At 43.0% G+C, this 20,103-nt stretch overlaps 1 protein-coding gene across 4 annotated transcripts in view; it reads right to left on the reverse strand.

The window, feature by feature from the left end:
• APLP2 (amyloid beta precursor like protein 2) overlaps positions 1-20,103 on the reverse strand; it is a 75,800-nt gene that overhangs the window by 18,083 nt on the left and 37,614 nt on the right. For 2 of the 4 annotated variants that reach the window (XM_036277325.1, XM_036277324.1), the window contains exons 2-7: positions 16,413-16,586; positions 15,428-15,551; positions 5,854-5,966; positions 4,873-5,072; positions 4,294-4,502; positions 2,976-3,143 (exon numbers count right to left, since the gene is read on the reverse strand). In XM_036277325.1, coding sequence (XP_036133218.1) covers positions 2,976-3,143; positions 4,294-4,502; positions 4,873-5,072; positions 5,854-5,966; positions 15,428-15,551; positions 16,413-16,586 — 988 coding nt within the window. The remainder of the gene's footprint in view (positions 1-2,975; positions 3,144-4,293; positions 4,503-4,872; positions 5,073-5,853; positions 5,967-15,427; positions 15,552-16,412; positions 16,587-20,103) is intronic. The other 2 variants (XM_036277328.1, XM_036277327.1) reach the window with 1 other exon arrangement.

Below are 20,103 nucleotides of genomic sequence, written 5' to 3' on the forward strand. Positions count from 1 at the left end.
GAAGAAACCAGCTCAGGACCGCAGAGCGGCAAGTCTGCCGAGACCCAGCTCTGGTAGATTGCACTGGTCCACCTGCCTTACATGAGATGCACCCACCAGGCCAGTCCAGGTACCCTGGTAACTGCAGGATCAGCAAGGCATTTCCTGAGGACTTCAGGGGCAGAAAGGGAAACCGCTTCTTCTAACTGTCCCTCAGTTCTTGAAATCCTAAAAACACTGCCTTAGTGCTGGCGCCGACACCTGACCAGAGATGAGGGCTGAAATCAGACCAGCAGAGGCACTTCCACAAATTCTCTATTTTGAAAGGAACTTTAGTGCTCAGGCCTCCTTTCCTGCTACTTTCAGGTAAGAACCTACTTTGGGGAAGTAATTCAACTGAATGTTCTTGGCATATAGACTGAGAAAGCCCAGACTGCTCAGGCTACGGTTTTTCCGTTTTTAGTAGCACTGAAGTACTCAGCCCCACCCTGCAACAGAGGTAACGGGATAAAACTAAGTTGCTGTATGTGACAGGACAAAATTGCTATATTAGACAAGGATTTACCAGTGTGAAGATACCTTGAGCTTTTCAATCCATGATATTCATTGGCCTTTAACAGGCCACCACCCAGAGAACAGACACATCAGAAGAACCACTCCTCACCGCTAGTGAAGCAGATTCCTCGTGGCCCCGGCGGGGCAGTCCCTGCACAATGGAGCTTAGTCTCATACAGGAAAGGACTGAGATAACAGGTTACTCAGTCCACCTCTCGAGATTACCTATGGAAACTCGTGTGGGCCCAATTCCCTCAAGATGTCCAAGCTGGTGAGGACCGACATGCAGCCTGCTGTCCAACTTTCTGAATCACAACATAATGTTAGAGCAAAGTGGGTAGCAAATGCCCAAGTTCAACACATTTTAATTCAGAGACAAATCCACCTAACTTCCCAAAGTGCAGAACTTCAACTGACAATTGTTAACTACAATTGCATCAGCTACTCCAAAGCTTTCCATCAGAGCATCTCTCATTTCCTTCATTTCAGTTCCTAAACCTAAAAGATACAACTAAAACCTTCTGAGGAATAGCTGGCTCCTACATACTTATTTAAATAGGATCTCAACAGCCAGTTTTTAAATGAACTAAATTAGGATATATAGCCTCCCAAACCACATGCTCCATGACACTCAAAGGTTCAGCTGGGAGAATTTCAAAGCACTGAAGTCCATCCGTGCCACTGAACACGTCACCACGAGCGATGCAGGCCTGCAGCTTAAAGGCTTATGTGTTAGGGACAGAGTCTGGATCACCGGGCTGGATCAAGATAATACCAAACACGAGCTGCCCGCCCTCTGGAAACAGAAAGGGAAAGGGGCGGCAGGCCGAGGGGTCTGGTTCTGGAGACAGGATGGGCTCACACCTAGAACCGCACCCACCCTGTGGGTGTGAAAACAACTCACTCATCCACCCATCTCAATCCCCTTCTAGGGACACAAACTTGACCACCAGAACAGTAATACTTCTGGGCTTTCAAAGCAGAGCCAGGGTCCCCAAAAGTACATGAACATACGCTGCTCCTTGGCTAGTCTCCCCTACCATAAGTAACAGGAAACTACAATTTTGGAGACTTTGTTAATGCTCTGAAAAACTGCCATTTCATAGTGTCCTAAGGCAGCTGCCTCTCTGACGCCGTCTGCACATTAGGTAAGAGCTTATCTGATCCCTGATTCCTGTTGTTTTGTTGCCTCTTAATTTAAGTAGTTTTACAAAGCAGAAAATATCAATTCCTATCTCTACATCTTTCCTCAATAAAAAAAAATTTTCTGCCAAAGTTCACTAAGAAGTCACTTTTTTTCCACCTTTTCAATCGTATCAAATAAAAACAGCCTTTCTGCAGAGGAGCAGCTGGAATGGACGCGCTCAAAGTATTCTACACGATATCAAGATTCTAGAAACCTTTTGCTGGGATGGGGGTGGGGGGACCATGAAGGTATCTGAATGAAAACCATCAGAAGCTACACCCAAATACCAGGAACAGGCAGCAACTCATCATTCTAAGCAATTCCAGAACAGGAACCAAGAAGAGACTGCCTTGGCCTGAGGCTTTTCCAAACGCATGGGTTAGTACTGCAGAGTATGAGAAAGGGGGTCTGTAAAAGGACAAGGGGTAACCGTGGAGAAAAGCAAACCTTTTCCTACCTCGGTAAACCCAGCTCAACTGAACCACTGAATTTCCTTGTGAACCAAGGACAAGCAAACTACAATTCCTTCACTACCCAGATCTCTGCATGACCAGGGCTGATAAAATACCGGAGGAACAGTTACTACCACCTAGCTGAAAGGCTCTCCCCCAACACACATAAAGCAGATATTTCAACATTCTGGACTCCCCAAAGTATCCCCATCATCCCTGCTTTGGGGAGCAAACATCACAGGGGTTGCCAACAGAGTAGTTCAAAGACAAGAATGAGAGGCAAAGCCTGGAAACGATCATGTGCAGAATTCATGGCCGTTCGGCTTACCCTCTTGTGCCTTTCAACTAGAGACAACTGAGGACATGGCTGCCTGCCAAATCAACACAAAGCGCTCTGGGAGCCTGCAGACTAATGGAGGGATGAGAAAGAACGAGGCCCTGGGGACTCCCGTGGAACCAGGGAGGAAAAACACCGCCACACCACCACCACACCACACCACCACCACAACATACTACCACACCATCACACCACCACCACACCACCAGACACCACACCACCGCACCACCACACCACCACCACCACCACCACCAGACCCACGGTGAGCACAGGACATGGAGAACTGAGCTTCCAACTGCCCACAAGAAAGCAAGTCTAGATCTAGAAAGCACAAGACGAGGGAAAAACAACCGACAGCAAACACCCACGTGGGCAGGGACACTACATAGATCAGTCACGTAGACGGCCGGGCAAGACAAAATGCTGGACAGGACGGTCTGCTGCAGAGCCAGCGTGGCGGACTTACTCATCGTTTTACACACAGCCATACAATAATCCTCAGACTCAAAATTGTTCCTGTTGCCTCCGCAGCCGCCATATATAAAGCGCACGCACTTTCCCTTGGAGAGGTCGAAGTACCAACGGGGCATCACGGCCCGGCAGGGCCCCGTCATGGCCTCCTGGGAGCAGACAGCTGTGTGAAAATGGTCAGAATGTCAGCGGGACAGAGGCAGCAGCTTCAAACGCTTCACAAAGCTATAGACCGCAAGTGCTGGGCCAGTGGGGACAAAGGCCTGGGGGACACTTAGCTCGGTGAAGGCTAAGTGCACGCACCCTGAACGCCCGGCTAACGGCCTCACCAGCTCAAGCCAGTCGTTTCTGACGATGCAGTCATTTTCCACTCGAAGGCTGTACAGAGATTTAGGAATGAAAATATTTTTGTGCTGTCTTGAGTCTAGATCAATGTACAGGTTGGCACAGAGGACTTCCCTATTCCTTAGCTCTGTGAGCCCAGAGTGCTGTCTGTTAGGTGGAGGTATTCGCCGACTTTGTCTATCTTCGTGCCGTCAAGGCCCAGGGGAGAACACAGGTGAACAGGCTGTGTGAGTGGTGACAACCACGGTAAATGCTACTTAAGCATCTGGGAAGGGTGGGTGCTCATTTTTATGTTCTCCAAGATGAATCATAAATTTCTAGACTCATTAAAAAAATTTCCCCCTAGTTGGGTCCTAAATAAGTCTTCAGACCTTAATGGGTTTCAAATACACAGTCAGCAGAAGGCTGTGTGGAAATAGAACTGTCACAACCTTTTCTTTCAATTGGCAGGATGAAAATGCTGCTAGTCCCAATCCCTTACCAGCAGGTCATTCAACTCCACCCTCCCAGTGACACACACCTTTCTGATGGCCAAACAGGGCAGCCTGCAGATCAGAACCCACTCAGAAAGAGAAGGGCCAAGCAGGTTATTTCCATTCCACGAAGTCAGAGCTTTAGCAGTATTAGGGGTGGGGGCTCCCCCCAGGAGAGAACATTTCAGGTTGAAACATGGAAGAACCCTCCCCAAGGGTAGGCCACGTTGCCTCTCTTCTCCAGTTAAGTCCTCACAGTGCAAAGAACAGTTTTCTGGTTCAATTCTTCATCTCTCCCTGGATGTGTCCAGTGGCAGACCCTGCGGTGGCCCAGCCGCCACTGCTAAGCTGACAGCACCAGCACACTGAAGAGCTGGCTTCCTCTTCAGCCACAGAAGCACCAGCTTCTTCTGAAACTTACCTGTGATGAGTGCAGCACACAATTCTAAGTAATTCCCATGTAGACTTTACTACTACTGCTCTATATCAGGTTACCTTTAACATCATGAGTAATTTCCTTTTCTGAAATGGCTCCATCGTTGCTGGGTTCTGTTGGGTTCTCGTCATTGTAGTCATCTCCTTTAAAGGTATCGTAGTAGTAATCTCGATCTTCCACCACTTCCTCCTCCTCTTCCTCGTCCTCGCCATCCTCATCCACAGCTGCTTCTGTGAAGTCTTCCAAATCTGCTTCAGTAGGAAATTCGCTAAAGGCCACAATAAAAGAGGAAGGTTAATACCAGTTCCTATGCACAAGCACAACAATGATCCCCTTCCCTATTCTGAAACACACAAACAGAGACAGGAAACAAGCTCAGCTCGTAGTTAACTGTGCCACCAAAGCCCTCGGCCCAGCTACATCAGCAAAAGGGAAGAGTTAGTGACCAGGGACCACATCTGAAAATAATGCAACCCAGAATAACACGAGGGTGGAAGCCACGGGTGCTCCTGCGTCAGCCCCAGCTGGAATGAAATGCAAGCTGGCTCAGCCCCAGCGTGAAAAAGGCAATGCCCACTTCATCCAACAGCCCACGGCCCCTGGCAAAACCATCTCACCGATTCAGGACAAGAGTTCACCTTTTATAAACATCATAGTCCTCCTCCTCCTCCTCCTCTCCTTCCTCGTCGTCGTCATCGTCGTCGTCTTCTTTTGACACAGCCGACTCCACAGCCTTGGTCGGAGGGCAGCACACGTACTCGGTGCCGTGGAACTGATCCACGCCACAGGGCAGCAGCATGCCGTAGCTGTACAGAGTCAGTCCCTGTGTCAGGCAGGCCTAACAGAAAGCCACAGACCAACGTCAGAACACACCCCGAGATTCCTAGCTCTACCTAAGAACAGTCTTCCCCAATCACTATTTAATCCAACGCTTTCTTTCATGGACACATAGATTTTCTGTCAAAAACTTGTGATGTTATCATTTTAAGATTTACAAATTTTGCTTAACTTGCAATGGGAAAACATCATTTGGGTCAAAAACCATGAGAGCCCAAAGCTGGAAAAAATTAAGGAAAAGGGAGTTTCTTCTAGTAATTATCAATACCAGACAGAGGTGGTCAACGTTAATTTACACTTGTCACTAGTGAGGGAGGGCATGCTTCAGAATTTGACCAAAGGAAAACAAACGGACCGGAGAACCCACTTAACTAAAGGAGACAAGCATTAAGAAAGGGTACTATTTCTCTCCACTAGAAGAATGAAATGACATCCAATCCTGTCAGTATATGTGACCAGAAAGATTTTCCATAATTGGCAACTTCTACCGTGAGGCCTTAGGGTTTAGGATGGCCTTCTTGGGAGCCCTGCTGATAGCATCCTTGCTTAACAATCTTTTTTAATGTCCTTGACTTTAGGGTCTGGATTGTTAACACTGAACTTCCCTACAAAAATATCACGTCTTCTCCCAAATATTTTTAATTTAGAAGATACAAGCAACTGCTAACTTTGAAGAGAGAAAGGGAAAATAAAGAGAATTAATTAAAAATCATGGAGGTTTGGAGAATAATGCTACCTTCTCTCCTAGCAGAAAACCCCGACTGTCCCCGCCGCTCCTGTACCTCTTTGACCACAGTGTGCCAGTGCTGGTGATTCTCGCACACATCCATCCGCTCTTTGTGGAAGAACTGGCACTTCTCCGGGACGAGCAGAACGTCACTCACAAATTCACCCACTGGAAAAGAGACACTGTCAACAGCAAGTCTGATCATGACTCACGGTGAAAACAACCCTCACTGCAGATTCCCACAGTTACACTGTCAGGTGCAGACAGGTGCAGTGTCTCATCTTCAAAGGCCAACTGAACGTCCAAGCAAGCTGCCACAGAGCTCCACATTCTGTGACAGCCATTAAGCCCAGACTGTCCTCTTTTCCCGGACTCCAACCCCTTCCAGTCGGCAGGCTGCACATACATGACAGAAGAACAGGAATGGGATCCCTCTTCCTGACCTCAGACACACACACAGGTTCTGCCCCACTGATTTCACATAAACAACAGTCCTGGCCTCTTACTTGCATATTTCTGTCCATATCGGTTCTAACAACAAAATGCCCAGGAAACTAAGACTGAGTGTTCTCCTAACGTACAGAATAATCTTACATGAGCCCTTTGTGTACCTAAGAACACCTAGCTCTAAGACCAAGTGCCACTGCAAGAACTGATCCACGTAAGAATCATCAATGGAGAGCTAATTACGAACGGAAACAGATGCCTTGGCAAGGGAAAGCTGGCAGACACTACCTCAACCAGACTTAAAAATCAAAGTTTAAAATAAAAATTTTTTTTAAAAATCCCATGGTAAACCAGAATTTGCCTCTACTGGAAGAGACAATCTACTTAGCTACTTAATCTAAGTAGAATTACATAAATTCTTACATCCAAACACCAACTCACATTGTTTAATGTAACTATTGCATAAGAGGCAATTTTTGTATTTGTTAATTTATGACAAAAAGCACAAAAGAGGCAGTGTGTACAGGACTAAATGCCAGGGTTCAGTCTGAGCACCATCATTCCTAGCAGAGTGGTCTTAGGCAAGCTACTCAACATTTCTGTGCCTTGCTTCCTTATCCTACTGTTGAGGATGAAATGACAACAGACACGGCGCATGAAGAGCTTGGAGCAGAACCTGGTGCACAGTAAGCACTATGCCAATGTTAGCTCTAACTTCTGATGTGAATGATGTTGTTCAACTAGTTTTATATAAAACAAACCATACAACCACAGTTATTTAAAAAATCTATAGGTAGGCGAGTTAATATACTTTAATTTATAAAACCTCAATTTTATATGTACAATAGCAACACCAGAAAAAATGTAAAACATCAATTTCATTACTAGATATATATTCTATATAAACAATAAACTAACTGGGTTTAAAAAAAAATAGCCCTGGCTGGTTTGGCTCTGCAGTTACAGCGTCAGCCTGCAGACCAAAGAGCCAAGAGTTCGATTTTGGGCAAGGGCACATACTTCAGTTGGGCTTCGTCCCCAGCCCTGGTCGGGGTCATTCAGGAGGCAACCAATCGATGTGTCTCTCTTGCATCGATGTTTCTCTGTCTCTCTCTCCCTCCCTCCCAATCTATCTGAAGATAAATGGGAAAATATCCGCGGATGAGGATTATAAATAAATAAATAAATAAATAAATAAATAAATAACAGTGTAATATTACATCAGGTTAAAATTGAATTAAGTAAATCTACTTATATCACACCTTAGATAAACACCAAAATGATATAAAGTAAAAGCAAGTTGTCAAAGGTCAGTACAGTATACCATCAATGTAAATTTTGAAACAAACTGTTTATATAGCAAAAGCATAAACACATGCATGAGAATGATTCATGCTAACAATGGCGTGGTAGTTATCTCTAGAGATAGAAAAGGAAAAAGGAGGAAGAGAAAGGGATGAGAAGCTGGGACTATGGAACATCTAAAGCCTTTATTAAAAAATAAGATGGAGCCCTGGCCGGTGTGGTTCAGTTGGTGGGAACATCATCCTAGACACCAAAAGGTCACGGGTTCAGTTCCCAGTCAGGGCACATACCTAGGTTGAGGGGTTCTGTCCCACCTGGGGCAGGTACAAGAGGCAACCAATGGATGTTTCTCTCCCAAATCAATGTCTCTGACTCTGTCTCCTTTCCTCCCTCTCTCCCTCCCTCTTCCTTCTTCTCTGAAATCAGTTAAGCATGTTCTAGGGTGAGAATTTTTTAAAAAGAGGGAAATGTAGCAAACATGGCAAAATGTTGAACTTAAATCAGGACGGTGAGTGCTTGAGTAACCATATTATGTTATCTTTGGAGTATGCATGAAACATTTCAGAATTAAAGTTGAAAATAAAAACTTCTTAAATGCCAGAAATTTGATAACTAACTCCATGTTTAACTGTAAAATAAAGTGCCACTAATTTTATTGTTTTGTTTTTTTTAATCTTTCAATCATAGTTTACATTCATTATTATATTGTTTTAGGTTCGGGTGTATAACAGTGGTTAGATAATCATACACTTTACAAAGTGGTTTCCCCCATATTTCAAGTACCACCTGGCACCATACATAGTTATTACAGTATTATTAACTATGTTCTTTATGCTGTACTTTACATCCCTGTGACTATTTCATAGCTACCAATTTGTATTTCTTTTTGTTAATCCTCACCTGAGGATATTTTTCCATTGATTTTTAGAAAGAATAGAAGGGAAGGAGGGAGGGAGAAACATGGATGTGAGAGAGAGACATCCATTGTTTGCCTTCCGTAAGGCCGAACCTGCAACCCAGGTACGTGCCCTTGACTGGAATTGAAACCGAGATCCTTCGGTCTACGGGCCAATGCTTTAACCTCTGAGCCAACGAGCCAGGGTCCAACTCGTACTTCTTAATCCCTTTAGCCTTTTCACCCAGCCCCCAGCCCCTCTGGCAAACCATCAGTCTAATCTCTGTATCTATGAGTCTGTTTCTATTTTGTTTATTCATTTACTTTGCTTTAAAAAGATTTTTTTTTCCTTTGATTTTTTTTTTTTTAGAGAGAGAGGAAGTGAGAGGGAGAGAGAGATAGAAACATCAATGAGAGAGAACATCGATTGGCCGCCTCCTGCCTCCTCCCCACTGGGGATCAGGCCCACAACCTGGGCATGTGCCCTGACTGGGAATCAGACTGGCAACCTCTTGGTGCATGGGTCAATGCTCAACCACTGAGCCACATTGGCCAGGCCAAAGAGTACTCTTTGAGTCTATAATTCCAATTCTAATAATATATTCTAAGGAAATATTTAAGCAAGTGAACAAAAATATTCATTAGTGTTGTTAATATTTAAAAAAAAAAAAGAACCAACCTAAATACCTAAATGTCCACTAATAGGGAATTAGTTAAATAACAATATCTATATACAGTGGAATACCACGGGGTCATAAGAAATATGGTTTATGTGTGTGTTTAACATGGAATAACTTCCATGATTTTTTTTTTATCCTCACCCAAGGACATTTTTTCATTTTTTTGTTCAGATAGAGTGGGAGGGAGAGGAAGGGAGAGAGAGAGAAACATCGACATGAAAAGAACACATTGAGTGGCTGCCTCCCACACGACCTAACCAGGGCTGAGGACAAACTGTAACCAAGGCATGTGCCCTTAGCGGGAACCAAACCCGGCCCTCTCTGGACTGCAGGCCGACGCTCTAACCACTGAGCCAAACTGGCCAGGGCTATGATGTTTTAATAATATTAAAGATTATTAAACAAAACAATACCCCTAATTCCTCATATCCCTAATCCCTCCTCCTTCAGCCTGGCTAACTCCTTAAGTTTGTCTTTCATTCTAAGATAAAAGGGTTTAGTGACCCTCCCTAGAGGATGTCTTTGAGGTAAATCGGCTCTGAGAAGCTAATTGTCACGAGCAGAAACATATACCATGCAGTAGCATCCACACTGGGAACAAGGTGAACTGCTGATGGGCTATGGTGAATTCAAAGGCAGAAGGTGACTTGAAAACAGCCACCTGCAATGGACGGGTGAGCAGCTCTGAGAACCAAGGTGCAGTTGCTGAAGAGGCATCTCAAAGCTTGATACGCAAATTTCCTTTGGAGTCTTCACACCACTGTAACACTCCCTATCCAATCTCCTTCCAAAATAACCAAACACAAAACTGTCCTGAGCTTGCACAGCTCTCTTCTTTTAGTACAGGAGCCAGTCTCTATATACACATCAAGGATGACTAACTCCTTCCCCACAAATACCAGCAGTTTTGCTTCTTCACACATCACCAACTCCTGTCCTAGTCGGATCATCCTGTTTATTTAGATAAAACTTTTATAGATAAGCTGAAGGCAATTAGTAGTAATGGGAAATATAAGGTTCATTTTGAGAAGACTGAACTGTAACTACTCACCAACTCTAGTAAATATCAGTTAAAAGAATCACACCGATGGGTAATTAAGCATGCCCTCAGAAGAGAGCAGAGGTGAATGACGTGGACACAGACGTCTACAGAGAGTGTGACATCAGATTTGATGCAAACACTGCTAGCAACTAAAATTCATCCTCAAACTGTTTTCAAGCATCCTAACCAAGACACACCCTTCCCCTCAAACTCGCAAAAATAACAAAAACAGTGCCTGAGTACATAGATAAGTCCCCTGGAACACCCAAACTAATGAACAATATAGACACATCCTATTTTCCCCCAGTTCCCATCGCCCCGCCCTCTGGCTTGCCTATGATTTGGGTTTGCTGGGCAGTAATATTTAAAAGGGCTTTCAGGGCTGAAGCTAACCACACTACCATCTCTTTACGGCAACATGTGGTATTTACCTTAATATGTATAGAAGGACTCACTGTGGTAACTCCTGGTGAATAAAATATACAAAGACTCTCACATTTTACTGTATTAATTTTCACTACAGTTTGTATATTAAAAGAATTGAGTATGGTTGCATAACTCAGTGAATGCACTATAAACCATTAAAGGATGGGTGAATTACACAGTATGTGAATTACATCTCACAAACCTACACTTAAAAAGCAGAGAGACTATTATTTATACAGATATTGAGAAAAATGAAAAACATACTAAAATAATGGAATTGTAGATATCAATGAGCTCATTGTTTTTAATTTACACACAGATATAGCAAATAGATTTGTGTGTGCGTACAATGCATATACACATATTTCTTAGCTCTGTCTTCTGAGTGGGCCTAGAAGCAATGACACTGTAATTGCAGTAGGCACACCTAATGTCCAGATCTTAGTGTCTAAATATTCTTTCCCACTAAATGAAACCAAGGCTTCTTAGAAAAATGGCTGAGTCCAGAAGTGAGGTAGGGAAAATACAGGATGAGCCTAGAGCATTTTTTGGCACAAGAAAGTAAGGAAGCTTTCAAAGAATGAAAGCTTGAAGGGCCTCCCACTGGACGAATCTGGATGAGGAGTCCATAATGAAATAAATGAGTGCTGACACCATCTCAGCCATGTGACAAAAGTGAGGGCCAGCAATGAAACAGCTGACACCACAAAACTCCTAATCTAATGCAGCAAGACCATTTCTGTGATCACACCCTCAAAAATGCATAAATAAAAAGGACATAAGACACCCAAACTGCAAGGTATTCTATAAAGTAACTGGCTATACTTTATAACAGCGATTTTCAACCGGTATATTACACAAATTCTTGTTGTTATTGTTAATCCTCACCCAAAGATATTTTTTTCACACATTTTTTAGGAAAGAGAGAGAGAGAGAGAAAAACATCAACGTGAGAGAGACATTGATCGGTTGCTTCCCACACGCACCCCAACCGGGGCTGAGGATCAAACCTGCAACCCAGGTACATGCCCTTGACTGGGAATCAAACTCTTTGGTCTGCAGGCTGATACTCTAACTGAACATCACCAGCCAGGGCACCTCAGGAATTTTTAAAACATGCAATATCTGACTATTTAGTCTAGGGCACTGATTTCTTTTCCCTTAGATTGTCAAATTAAAAAATGGCAACGGCCAACACAACAGCCGTTTGGTGTGAACGAACCAAAATTACACCTATTTATTTGTCAGATTGGCAAAACACATTTTTGGTGTGCCACATAATTTTAGTAATTAGTTTTCGTGTGCCATGAGATGAAAAAGGCTGAAAATCGCTGCTCCTTGAAAATGTCAAGGTCATGAAAGACAAAGGAAGGATACAGGGAAAACTAAATGCACCACGAGATCTCAAATTAGATCCTGGTATTTACTGGAACAAGAGGTGAGACTAGAACAGAATCTGTAGATGAGATACTGCATCAGTGGTAATCTCCTGGTTTTGATGATTGTACTATGGTTATTTAGGAGAATGTCCTGTTTTTAGGAAATGCACATTAAGGGATAAAAGGACATGCCTACAACTTAAATGGCTGAAAAACAAAAAAACTAGTAGTTAAGATTCATTTTACCAAATTAACCAAATGTCAACAGTTAAAAAATCTAAAATCTAAGGAAAGCTCTTTGTACTATTTTTGCAGTCATTCTACAAACTTGAAATTAATTTTAAATTGTTATCATTTCTAATTTAAACAGGCAAAAGTAACTCTAAAAGTCTGTCACCAAAGGCGTTCTAAGGAATCTATGGGTAAGAAGAAGGCTATGCTGCTGATCAACCAATGATGTTCTACCCAGGCACTCTAGGGAGTGGCTGGGCGGGGAGAGCGGCCAGACGTTAAAATCTACTACTTCACTGACAACAGGAAGAATCAGCAGTGTCTCCTTCCTACCGCCACCTTAAACTTCAGTTACTGGTCCCTCACTAACTTAGGCTCCGGCAACTGTATTACTGGTTAAAAGTTGTCCAAATGAGCCCTGGCCGGTTTGGCTCAGCGGTTGGAGCGTCGGCCTGCGGTCCAGAGAGACCCGGGTTTGGTTCCCGCTAAGGGCACGTACCTCCGTTGCAGTTTGTCCCCGGCCCTGGTTGGTCGTGCGGGTGGCAGCCACTCGATGTGTCCCTTTCACGTCGATGTTCCTCTCTCTCTTCCTCTCTCTCCCTCCCACTCTGTCTGAACAAAAACTGTAAAAATGTCCTCAGGTGAGGATTAAAAAAAAAAAAGTTGTCCAAATGAATGTTGGTGTGAACATGAATAATGGTCTGAATTGTCTGTGGCAATGCAAAGAAGGCACTGATGGTTTATGGTCAAATTGTCTTTATGCATTTAGTTAATGACATTCTCATTTCATTGTTTGGTTCTATAACACACTGATAAATTCAAACGACAGAATTTGAAAATAAAGCAGTAAAACAAAAATTTTTTGTTGGGTACTAGCTGTGGTAGCGGCCTTACGTTGTAATTAGCGTAAGGAATGTATCCTACGTTCTAGGCACTGCATGGTGCTGAGGCGACAATAAACTAAAGCAGGATCAGTGTTTTCAACCACATTGGAGAAAGACACATAAACAGAAACCACTGACTGTACAGTGTGATACGGGTAATGGCAATAACATGGAGAATTTCAGAAATCTAGTTATCTGGATAGAAAATAAAACCAAGAGAAAAAGCTTCCTTTAAAGGAATCACCCACTGAGATAAGTCTTAAAGGGAGAACTTCCCAAGTAGAGAAAAGCTGTTCCAAACAAGAAATGGATGGACGGTAAGTGCCCAAGGGCCATGAGATGTCCATGCTGATGAAGAGTCTGAAGCACAAATGAGGTATGGGTGGGGTAGGGTTGTAGGAAAAGCAAGGGCCACATTATGGAGTTTTAACCCATGCTAAGGAGCTTAATTAAATGTTACGTTTCAGGTGAAGAAGAGCTACTCAAGGGTTTTATACGCAGGAAAGACAATTCAATCTTCATTTTTGATCAGAGGGGAACACAGTGGTCAACAGACCTGAGAGACATGCATGGGGGCCCTTGTCACAGCCTAGACTAGGCGGGAAATGATAAAAGGCTGAACCAGAGCAATGGGAACCATATGGAGAAGGATATATAAGCCAGAGGTTCCCCAACTTTCAAGTCACAGCACCCTGAGTGTCTCAGTAATTTTTTTCACAGTACTCCCAGGCCAAAAGAATGCCCAAAAGTCAAGTAGTTAGGGCCAAACTAAAAAAAGGACTTGTGTCCTAACACCGTAGGGCCTGTTGGGCCCTATACAACTCCTTCAATGTTGCAACTGGCTGAACATCATCACCTTTCTTTCTTCTATAGTGATTTTGTGTGATGCTGACTCTATCACAGGAACCAGTAACACAATCAACAAAGATACGCGGTCACAGAAGAAATAAAATGATCAGATGTTGAAACTGTGAATACCCCACGCTAGCAGTTCAGGGATGTCTGACAGATGTTTCCCCTGAAAACCAAAACATCCCACAATGACCCTGTGAGTCGCCTGCAATGTCCTGGAGTGCCTCGGTGCACTTAAACATGGCTGTAAGCCATACCTGAGAGGTGACAACCAGACTAGCTTGAAAACTGACTGGATGTGGAGATAAAGATCTCCCAGATCTCTAGCTCAAGAGTTCTGGGTGGGTAGTGGAGCCAGCAAGTAACACAGAACACACAAGAGTGGGGCCCTGGCTGGTTTGGCTCAGTGGTTACAGCGTCAGCCCATGGACTGAAGGGTCACGGGTTCAATCCCTGGACAAGGGCATACCCCTGAATTGCAGGTTCAACCCCCAGCCCTGGTTGGGGTTGTGCGGGAGGCAACCAATTGATGCATCTCTCTCAATATAATGTCTCTCTCTGTCTCTCTCTCCTTCCCTTCCTCACTCACTCACTTCCACTCTATCTAAAAATCAATAGAAAAATTTCTTCGGGTAAGGATTAACAACAACAAAAAGAACATACAGGAGGGGGAAGACCAGGCTACAAAGTCTTTAGGGTTAAAGATGCAAAAGGAAGAAATTCCAAGAACTATCGATCTACAAATATTCAAGAGTACTCTTTCATTTTGTTTGAGAATTTTATAGAGAATGAATGAAAGCTCATACCAGAGATTTCGTGGAGCCATATGGAATAAAAGAACATCCTTAAACTACATCACAAAAATCTTTCCAAGTCTCACACTACTGCATGATGCTCAACGTTAAAGTAAATGGTGTTAAGGACAGGCAGCGTCCCTCTTTTCCCCAGTGAGTATTTTTAAAACAAAGTAATTGCTATGTATTTTAAATACTGTTACTCAGTGCTGACTCTTCCTGTTATTTTGCTACATGTGAGAATGAGAAAAGCAATGTATTCCATTTTAGGAAAAGGAAAAAAGTTAAATTCACGGCTAAAATTACATACATCTGAGAACTACCCAGAATGTCTATATTACTGCTGTATCTATGCGCTCAATAATATGACTGTAACACTTCACCCTCTCCGAGGGAGGTAAAGCTGGACTGCTCTGGGGGCAGCACTATGATTCAGTGTTATGGAAAAGACTCATCCTTAAAAGACAGAAGGATGCCCACGATGGGAGAGGGAGAGTTAGTGACCATATTAGAACAAGTCAATTATCGACACAGAAAGCAATAAATATTCAAAAGATAAAGTCCCACAATAAATTCTTGTAGCCCTCAGGTTCTTAACAGATGTAGATAGTTCACTATGAGCCAAGAGAAATTAAATTTAAAAATGAGAGACCCACTTCCTGAGATGTATCAAGAATGTCTACAGAACACTCACCGAGACACTTGAAAGGAGTCACCGTGTGGCTCTTGCAATGCCTTTTGTCCCTCTGGCACCAATTGTCCACTCGGGCTTGCTTGTTGGCTTCCATCACATTGGTGATCTGCAGCTCTGGATACATCTACAAGGGGAAAGAACACACTCACAATAAACCGACTTGGTCCATATAAACGGACATTCACTCGCAAGGAAGGATGAGTGCCTATGTTTACTCAGAGTCACTGTTACCCTATATGAGTCCAAAGTTCCACTCTGCTGCTACTGCCTCCAGATAAACTCTTCAAGTGAAAAGATAGTGTAACGATTAGTTTTCTTGTGACAGACAGATTTCTAACTAACGTGTTCACTTACAAAAAAAGGAGTCTTTATTTAAGGACATACAAAGCAGCAAGCTTTCAGCCCAATAAATCCATTAGGTATCAAGGCCACTTGTAGGATACATGTAAGTAGCTGAGTTAATAAACGAAAACATTCAAGAGGCAAGTCTATAGAAATGTCTGTTAATAAAATTATAGAATAATGCTTTGACCCTGAACTTATATGCCAGTCTTGGTAAGTAATAAGTTCAAACATCTTACATCCTTTTCTAGGTAAAATTTTGACCCAAAACCAAGTTGAATCAGACCCGAGATGATCATTTGCAGCAAGTGGAAACCACAAGCACACACAAACATGTTTTGCTTCACATCTTCCCATAACAAATGGAGGCCGAGAGAACCAGGCTGCACTTCTGTGGTGCCTGCCAAGCTTCTGCAGTATCCCTTCCTGAAAGAACTGAAGTTCAGAGCACACAAAGGCAAAAAAGCCTTGACAAGTCTCAATCATATCATACGCTTAAAAACAAAAGGGCCTGGTGCACCAGTCATTAGCAACCTGGTCTGAGGTCATGAGAGGAGAATGATAGAATCTCCATTTCTAAGGCAAATAGGTTCAAGTCTGACCCAGAAACAAGGTGGTTTTAACTTTCTGGCAACACTCTTACCTCCTGACAGTACTGAAGAACTTCTTCTTTGGTTCTAAAGCAGCTCTTGGTGCCTGTTGGGTCAGGTTCCCATTCCCCAGTCTGAATGTTCACGTGCATATTTAACTCTCCACAAGACATTGCAATTTGAGGCTCGGCGACAGCAAATCCTGTTCCAGCATTGGCTGCGAGAGCCTACCAAAGGGGGACAAAAAAACAGGTTTACTCCAAAAAGGCTGGCACAAAGGTATAGTCATCATTCAGTTGTTTGTGACAGTAGAATTGCCTTTTTTTTAATATATATTTTTTCTTTATTGATTTTAGAGAGAGGAAGGGAGAGGGAGAGAGAGAGAGAGAAACAGCAATTGGCCACACCTTGCATGTCCCCAACTGGGGACTGGGCCCACAACCTTGGCATGTGCCCTGAATGGGAATCAAACCGGCGACCTCTAGGTGCACGGGTCAACGCTCAACCAGAGCCACACCGGCTGGACGCAGAACTGCTCTTTTAAAGATCTTCACTGTTTATTATTTTTATGTCATAAACAAATCCTTTTCCCAGGAGCTAGGCCAGAATAAAAAATGACCTTTGAATGTACATGATCAAAGTGAAAGATCAATGGGAAATCTAACCCCGACTCTCCATCTGGATACTGCTGTCTTGGGAACCTATAACCTAACTGTGTTCTCCTCTATTACAAGCAAATCTACTTTCCATTCCTTAATATATCAAACCACAAAAGCATAAAATACCTGAAGTTCCAGTAATTTTACTCAATTCACTTACACAAAATTTTATTGAGCAGCTATTATTATGCAAAGCAACAAGCTAAATGCTTAGGACACAAGGGTGAGCAAGCTATGGCCCCAGCTCTCATGGGGCTTGCGGTATAGTGCAAAAAAAGTGTGATCACATGCCCAGACATCCTAAGAAGGAAAAGAACACAGCATTGAAGAAGCATATAAAAAGGGAATCTGCCTGAGGCTTAGATAAGGTGATCAGGAAAGCTTCCTGAAGAGAATGGCATTTGAGTACAGCCATGCAGGGACAAGACTGAACCAAGAAAGGATTCTGGTCTTTAATACTGGAAATGTGGAGAGGTTTCAAGCACAAAGTTAGTATTTTCAAAATGCTGCTCTGATGCTTTCCCTGGCTGAGGATGAAGAACAGAATGAAAGGAACCAAGAGTGCATGCAGGGGAATGGCTCAGGAAGCTGGTGTTGCACAGTCCAAAAGAGAGATACAGCAGCTTGAGCTAAGGGAGGGTGGTAGAAAGACAGATTCAAGAGATCACAGAGAACAAAACATGCAAGACTTGGAGACAGATTAGCCAGGGGGATGAGGAAAAGGAAGGTGTCAAGTCTGGTTAGTGTTAGTGATGGTGTCATTCGTGGAAATAGACCACTGAAAGGGATTTCATGAATAACTGTATCTCATGTTAGGTAAAAATAATCAACTATTGCAGAAAGTCTTTTTATGGCTAGTATTCTCTTTTTTGAGAACAATCATAGCTATTAACAACTCACAAGTTACAGGTGAGAAATAACATCTACGCACGATAACAGTAAGGCTTCTGCAAAGTCTCTCATACTAAGAGAAAACACAGGCATCCCAACATCTAGAAATAAGCCAACACCAATGGCTAAATCCACAATGGAATTCTGTGGTCTTTCCCACTGTAAAAGTTCATTCAAAATGAAAATTAAACAGCATTTTTAAAATGTTAAAACTTGGGGGGGGGGGTGTAAGGGGAGGTACAGTTAGATTGTCTGGTTTATTTATTGTTCCTATTTTAGAGAGAAAGATCGATTTGTTGTTCCACTCATTGATGCACTCATTGGTTGATTGTTGTATGTGCCTTCACGGGAGATTGAACCCAGAACCTTGGCTTATCGAGATGACTTGTTAACCAACTGAGCTACCTGGCCAGGGCTACTATATTGTTCTTTTTAAAAAGAGCAATTAACACAAACTGGTTTTCCTGTAACAGAAAGGGCAGACCTGACTTAAGTATATGGAAAATGTGTGCTTCCTAAGCAATTCATATTTATCTATGCTGATGGACGACACAGACACAAATGGACAGTCCAATCAGGAGCCCACATCAGATTTTGAAATACATTATGATCTTCTTCCAGGACAAACTTACCATTCTACATGTTTTGCTTTGAAACATGAAAATTAGCCTGCTTTCTACTAGTACAAGAGAAGGCATCACAAACACCTGTTGGATAGATAGGAGAAAACTTTGGAACTAAAATATTGCCTAGATCAATCCACGTGGAAAACCACCTATTAAATCCAATGAAGAGCACCCTGGCTGGTTGGCTCAGCGGTTGGAGCATAGGCCCTCAGACCAAAGGGTCTCGGCTTCAATTCCTGGTCAATGGCAGGTACCTGGGTTGCAGATTCGACCCCCGGCCCCGGTCGGGGTCGTGTGGAAGGCAACCAGTGTGTCTCTCAAATCGCTCTCTCCCTCCCTCCCATTCTCTCTAAAAATCAATGGAAAAATATCCTCAGGTGAGGATAAACAACAACAACAACAACAAACCAATGAGGAGAATAATCAGCAACCATATTAACTAGAAGTGATTGTAACTCTACTGTGATTAACCATTTGTAAAAGCAGAAGGCAAACCCGACGCCTTCAGTGTAACGGCACATGAAGCTACCAATTGGTCCTCTCTTTCCCAAAGAAAGAAAAATACTTATAAAGATATCTGTGAAAAGGAACACTAGTGGTGTTTAATCAACATAAATCATTAAACAGTATAAGGATGCACAAGACAAATGTGTTAATTCTCAAATGAGTTCGAGATGTGCACCAAAATGCCTCGTGGTGGCCCTGCGTCTTTTGGGAGCCACATCTAAGGATTATGGCTAGAAATGTAGATTATGACGTGGAGGAAAATGTGCATATATAAATGGGTACAGACATGTAAAGGCAAGAAACCACCAGGGACACTTTGTGTATTGATACCAGTGGGTGCTCTCCCCAAATTCTTTCCTCACTTCAAAAGCCCAGGCAGAAATAAATGAAAAAAATCCAGGAAGATAAATATGTGTGGAATCAAGAAAGCCAAATTGGCAGGTCCAAAGCATCTCCTAAACCTGCTACATATGAACTGCCACAGTTAGATCTGAAAGATGTTGGGCAGTCTTTCCTAAGTTCTCTCTGTGGCCCTGTATATTTCTAACAGCTATTAAATAAATAGCATTTTGGGTGTGATGTGTAATCTTTCAAGTAGACGGTGGGAATTTAACTCTTAGATTCCAAAAATGAATACAGGAAGACCCAGGGTCAGCTAGTTAGGTGAGGTCACCCAAGCCACAGCCTTGGAGTGAGCGAAACTGTGCAGGCAGCCATTTATCAGCGCCAAAGATTATGTTCCATGTGTTACTCATTATGATTGTTAGCGAAAAGACCGCAAGAGTTCCAACTGCATAAATGTTCAGTGTATGGGTCAACCACTGAGGTCAATACAGCAGTGGTAAGTGCATTTGATCTTTGTGCTGAGATGGTCAGCATTATCTTCCCTAAAGAGAATCTAAAATACCAGAGGTTAAAGCAACAGGAAGAGGCAGCTAAGCAACGGCAGCTCTTCACATCAGTTACCACCAAGAAAAAGGAGAGTACATGGAATCATTCCAGACAGCTAATATGCTGTAGTGATTCACTTTTGAGTTCAGAAAGATTAATCCTTGCGGTCA

This window comes from Molossus molossus, unplaced genomic scaffold (assembly GCF_014108415.1).
Source record: "Molossus molossus isolate mMolMol1 unplaced genomic scaffold, mMolMol1.p scaffold_m16_p_22, whole genome shotgun sequence".
Classification (NCBI taxonomy): Eukaryota; Metazoa; Chordata; class Mammalia; order Chiroptera; family Molossidae; genus Molossus; species Molossus molossus.